Source organism: Benincasa hispida, chromosome 2, assembly GCF_027475165.1.
Source record: "Benincasa hispida cultivar pf3 chromosome 2, pf3_genome.v1.1, whole genome shotgun sequence".
Classification (NCBI taxonomy): domain Eukaryota; kingdom Viridiplantae; phylum Streptophyta; class Magnoliopsida; order Cucurbitales; family Cucurbitaceae; genus Benincasa; species Benincasa hispida.
Genome location: NC_143479.1, coordinates 53,737,237 through 53,743,220, shown reverse-complemented (window position 1 = coordinate 53,743,220; position 5,984 = coordinate 53,737,237). Strand labels below are relative to the sequence as shown.

The 5,984-nt window shown below is 36.8% G+C and overlaps 1 protein-coding gene across 2 annotated transcripts; it reads left to right on the top strand.

The window, feature by feature from the left end:
* The first annotated feature begins 842 nt into the window (after positions 1–842).
* Positions 843–5,670, top strand: LOC120071215 (Leucine-rich repeat protein kinase family protein). Of its 2 annotated transcripts, XM_039023343.2 has the most exons (4): positions 971–2,502; positions 3,154–3,804; positions 3,898–4,713; positions 4,873–5,670. In XM_039023343.2, exons 1-4 carry the CDS (start codon positions 1,602–1,604, stop codon positions 5,460–5,462), a joined length of 2,958 nt encoding a protein of 985 aa, XP_038879271.2. In that variant the 5' UTR covers positions 971–1,601; the 3' UTR covers positions 5,463–5,670. The 2 variants fall into 2 exon arrangements, with proteins under 2 accessions (XP_038879270.2, XP_038879271.2); XM_039023342.2 differs by having other exon boundaries at positions 843–2,502; positions 3,154–4,713.
* Positions 5,671–5,984: the final 314 nt, after the last annotated feature.

The following is a 5,984-nucleotide window of genomic DNA, read 5'->3' as shown; positions in this document are numbered from 1 at the left end:
CAATTGAATGAGATGCACAAATATGATAAAAATAATTTAAAACGTTAATGTTAATGAAAATATTGAGGTCTCAATTTTACAAAAAAAAAAAATGTGGATAAAAATATAAATAAAATGTCAATGTCGATGAATATTTCTAAAAAAATCACAACCAATTCAAAAAACAATTAAATTTATAGATTAACCTTTTATGATTTTTAAACCAATCGACATGTTTGCAAAGTGACATTTTGATTTTTTTTAAAAAATTATTTTATGTTGCATCCATATTCATGTATAACATTCCATAATAAAAAGACAAAAAATAAAAAAATATTTTTTATAAATAAATAAAAAACAGTCCGTCACGTGTGATTAGTCTGCACAAAAATGAGTGCAACTTGAATAATAACATTATCGAGTCACCCTCTTGGTCGATGTCAAGCACATGAAGATGTGAAAATGTCGACATGTCGATGAAAATTCAGTATTATAGATATGAACAATGTTTAAGTTGTTTTTGACGGAAATATCGGGACCTTAATTTTCCTGAAATTTCGATGGAAAATCGGTAAAAGGTCGATTTCGATGGATATTTCTATAAAATGATCCAAACAAAAGATTTAAAAAATAAATTTAAATTAGTAAATAAACATATTACGTTTTTTCTATGATACAATGAAAATATCAATTAAATATTGATTCATCCCTCATATCAATGTTGAGTCTATAGAAACATGGAAATATCGATGACGGAAATTTAATATTATAGGTATAACTCAAATTACATATAAGTATTTTTTTTTCAAAAAGGAAAAAAAAATGGTGGGAATGAAGGGAGAAAGATGAAAGGCATCTCCTTCATCCTTTGTATGGTGAATTGCATTGGGATCTGATAGGTTGTACTATTGAAGAGACCTAACAGATTTAGAAAATTTACTCTCAAGTCAAAGTCAAGGAATCAAAACCCTCATCATCTCAATTCATTCATGATTCATCCATTTCTGTTTCTCTCTCTTTTTCACTACTCACCCACTTCTCTCCCTCTCTTTCTTTCATTGTTTTTCATTGTTTATTTTCTTAAAGCTGATTAGTTGGCAGCACTACCTACCAGCTTCATTCCCACTCCCACTTCCTTCCACTTTGGGACTCTCTCTACTGAATTTCTGATCTCCATTTTTACTCCCTTTCTGATTTCCCCTTCAATTTCCTTATTTTCCCCACTAATTTGCCTTCTTCAACCTCCTAATTCCTCCAATTTCACTTTTTCACTCCTTTTGGAATGTGGGTTCTTCTGTTTTTCTCCTATGCTTTGATTTTCTTTCACTTCCCACTATCATTGCTACTCTCCAATTCTTAGGATCTGAGTTCCCCTGAATTTAGCAACTGATTTTGCTCTTACCCTTTTGTGCAATTTCTGAATTGTGTAAATTCTTCGTCTGTTTTCTGCTTAATTCTTGTACTTTCTTTTGAATTCCTTGTCTCTGTACTTCACACTTTGATTTACTAAATTCAAAGGTGTAACTAGTTCAAGTACTTTTGTTTTTGGTCTGTTCATTTGAATTTTTGTACTGGGTTTTTCCCCCACAGAGATTTTGGGTTGCTTTGTGGGTTTTGAAGCAATGCAGGTAACCTGTTTGATAATATTACTGTTCTTGTTTGTAAATGTATTGGGACAGTCTGATTTTGCTGCACTTTTGGAGCTTAAGAAAGGCATTGTTAAAGACCCTTCTGGGCAACTTGATTCTTGGGATTCAATGTCCTTGGATTCTGATGGCTGCCCCAGTAATTGGTTGGGGGTTGTTTGTGTTAATGGCCGTGTTATATCTCTTACTTTTGATAATGCTGGTCTAGTTGGTGACTTTAACTTTTCAGCCATTACTGGTCTTTCGTTGCTTCGCAATTTATCACTTTCAAACAACCAGTTCACTGGGACTATGGTGAAAGTTGGTTTCTTTAAGTCCCTTGAATTTTTGGATCTATCCTGCAACCGGTTTCGTGGTACGGTACCTAGTTTGTTGATCGGTTTAGTTAACTTGGTATCGCTCAATCTTTCTTCAAACCAATTTGAAGGGGCTTTCCCTACTGGTTTTGGTAAACTTGAGGAGTTGAAGTATGTAGATGTGCGTGGTAATGGCTTTTCGGGGGATATCACCGGCCTTTTGTCGCAAATGGGTGGTGTTGTGTACGTTGACTTGAGTAGCAATCGGTTTACTGGTTCGATGGATGCAGGAGTTGGGAATCCATCTTTCATTTCCTCGATTCGGTATCTCAATATTAGCCATAACCTGTTGACTGGAGTGCTTTTTCCTCATGATGGGATGCCATATTTTGATAGCTTAGAGGTTTTTGATGCCAGTAACAATCAGTTTGTTGGCACCATACCTGCCTTCAATTTTGTGGTCTCTCTACAAACACTAATACTTGGAAGAAACAAGTTATCGGGGTCACTTCCAGAAGCTCTCTTACGAGATAGGTCGATGCTCTTGACCGAACTAGATCTTAGCCTTAACGAGCTCCAGGGTATTCACATAATATGTTACCTATTTGCTCCTTCTGGATTATTTAAACTATAATCGATATTTGATTGTTAACATCTGAATTATTTCAAGTTTGAACTTAAGGAATTGCACATTGTTTTTCATAAATATTTGTGTTGCCATAGTGAAACTAGAGATGCCGTCAAGGAAGACAATGGTAATAGCATAGAAAAGGAAGTTTTCGTTCTTTATGGACATGGAAACATTTATTTGTCTGTGTGTATATATAGCATTCTATATAATTAAGTTTGAATTCTCACTGTTCGTATACTGGGCGATAATTACTTAGACAATGAGCTAAAGATGATTTCATCTTCTTCTTACATTTCGGAATTAAGAGGAAAAAAACGATAAATTAAGGAACAACTGTTTTCTAACCCAACAATAGAGTTGAGTTACAACTTTTCAATGGCCCCGTTTCTTTTGCTTTCTAATGTGATTCTTTACCCATGTTAGAATTATTCTATAAAATGAAACTCGTTGCCATTCCCTGTTAGATTTTTCAAACATGTCTTTCTATTTCATAATAGCAGATGCCTATGATTTGCCTGAATATATACCATGGAAGCATCTGGACTCTTGGTTTCTCCCATTATCGACCATCTTAACATCTGACGAATTAATTCCATGGCAGGTCCAGTTGGGAGTATTACATCAACAACTCTGAAGAAGCTTAATATATCTTCAAACAAATTGACAGGCTCCTTGCCTACTACGGTTGGGCAATGTGCTGTAATAGATCTTAGTAATAATATGCTGTCGGGTGATCTATCTCGGATTCAAAGTTGGGGAAATCATGTGGAAGTTATTCAGTTAAGTTCAAATTCTTTGACGGGAACGTTATCAAATAAATCTTCTCAATTCTTAAGGCTTACTTTGTTGAATATCTCCAATAACTCATTGGAGGGTGTTCTTCCAACTGTGTTGGGTACATATCCCGAACTCGAGGTTATTGATTTAAGCCATAACCGGCTTAATGGTCCCGTCCCTTCTACCCTTTTTCACTCATTGAAGTTGACTGATCTTGATCTCTCGGGCAACAATTTTACTGGTCCTATACCGCTCTATGAGAGTAAAGATTCTATTTCAAGTTCTTTGCAGAATTCAAGCCTGAAATCTCTTGATCTGTCATGTAACTCATTGACTGGTCACTTACCGTTGGAATTGAGTAAGTTGCACAGTTTGATATATCTCAATCTGTCCAAAAATTATTTTGACGGTATCATCCCGGATAACCTTCCAAATAGTTTGAAGGGCTTTGATGTCTCGTTTAATAATCTATCTGGTGAAGTTCCTGGAAACTTGATGAGGTTTTCTGATTCAGCATTTCATCCAGGAAACTCCTTGCTAATTTTTCCTTCTTCTCCATCAACTCCAGGGGACTTGGCTGGTCTACCTTCAACCATACATCGGGCTCGTATGAAACTGGTGGTTAAAATCATTCTAATTGCTGGCCTGATCGCAGTTGCTGCATTGGTAGTTCTTTTTTGTATTATAGTGTACTACAGGGCCCAAAGGCTCGACCGTAGGAGCACTTCGACCAACAATGGAAAGGAAGGTGCCTTGGAAGAAACTTCTTCCGTTGCTCATCAATCTGAAATTGATAAAAAGAAGAATGCATCAATACCTCCATCTGGTTTTCGTCAAGATCTTCTGCCACCATCTTACCGAGGGGAGGGTCATGTCGGTGGCGACATGTGGTCAGCTTCAGACAAGGCTAGAGATGTTGGCTACCATGAATCATTAGGAAAAGGAGAAGGGATATCCTCACCCATGTCTCTCATGTCATCTTCAAATCCATCGCCTTCGAAGATCCAACAACAACCTGATCATCCTCGGGCACTAAAAGTTCGCTCTCCCGATAAATTGGCCGGGGATCTACATCTTTTTGATGGCTCCTTGATGTTCACAGCGGAAGAACTTTCTCGTGCTCCAGCAGAAATTGTAGAGAAAAGTTGTCATGGGACATTGTACAAGGCGACACTCGACTCAGGACATGTATTGGCTGTCAAATGGCTGAGGGAGGGAATGGCAAAAGGAAAAAAGGAATTTGCAAGAGAAGTGAGGAAACTGGGGAGCATCAAACACCCGAATTTAGTTTCCATCAATGGATACTATTGGGGCCCGAGGGATCATGAGAAGCTTCTTATATCAACTTTTATAAATGCACAGTCTTTGGCATTCTATCTTCAAGGTAAGATAAAATCTATCGGCTTTTACATCAATGAAACGTCGAGTAAATGTTACAAAGTTAGTTAAGGATAACTGTGGGCTTGTACATTGAGTCATAGTGTAGTATCTGATGTAGAATCATGTCCATTATGATCGAATGATCTTTTCTGTTTTCTTGCAGAGATGGAGAGAGGAGGAGTCTTGCCGTTATCTCTACCGGAGCGTCTTAAAGTTGCTTCGGACATTGCTCAATGTTTAAACTACTTTCATAACGAGAAGGCAATCCCACACGGCAACTTGAAATCCTCGAATGTTTTGTTAGAAACTCCGACTATGAATGCACGACTTACAGATTACAGTCTACACCGTATATTAACTCCGGCTGGCACGGCAGAGCAAGTTTTGAATGCAGGTGCCTTAGGTTATCGGCCACCCGAATTTGCAAGCTCGAGCAAGCCATGTCCATCATTGAAGAGTGATGTCTATGCCTTTGGAGTCATCCTGTTGGAACTCCTAACAGGAAGAAGTTCGGGGGAAATAGTTTGTGGGATCCCAGGAGTTGTTGATCTAACAGATTGGGTGAGGTACTTAGCTCGAGAAAACCGGTTTGACGAGTGCATCGACAGGATGATTCTGGACCTCGACGGTGATGAAAAGCCACCGAAACAGCTTGAAGATATGCTTCAGATGGCTCTAAGATGCACTCTATCAGCAGCTGAGAGGCCTGACATGAAAACTGTCTATGAAGAACTTTTAGTGATTGTGCAGTAGAAGAAAAATGATGGTACAGAAGCTCTAACTCAAGCCTTTTTCTTTTTTTTTTTTCTTTTTCATTGCTAACACCATTGTTTTTTTTTATTATTATTATCAATAAGCAGTAGTTTTCTCAATTTTGCACCATTTTTCGAGTCGATCGGCATTGTAATTTGTTCTATAAACTAAAGTTAATTGCAAATACATAATCCATAATTCATTAGCAGGAGTTTGTGTTCATAGTTCATGGAGCAGTTGGAACTTCATTTAGCCCATTTTGTTGATCTTGAACCCCTCAGCTCCTAATGATTAATTAGCAATATTTGGAAGTTCTCTCTCTCTCTTAATAAAAAGAAAACGTGTAGGATTTAGCTATCAGAAACTAGATTATTAAACATATTGAAATCACTATTCATGAATATACAATTTCACTAAAAAGAAAAAAACAAAAAACCCTATTTGTAATATATATATATATACACATATATTTTTTAATAAAAAAAAACTTGCTCATTCTATTATTATTATTAGTTAACTTCT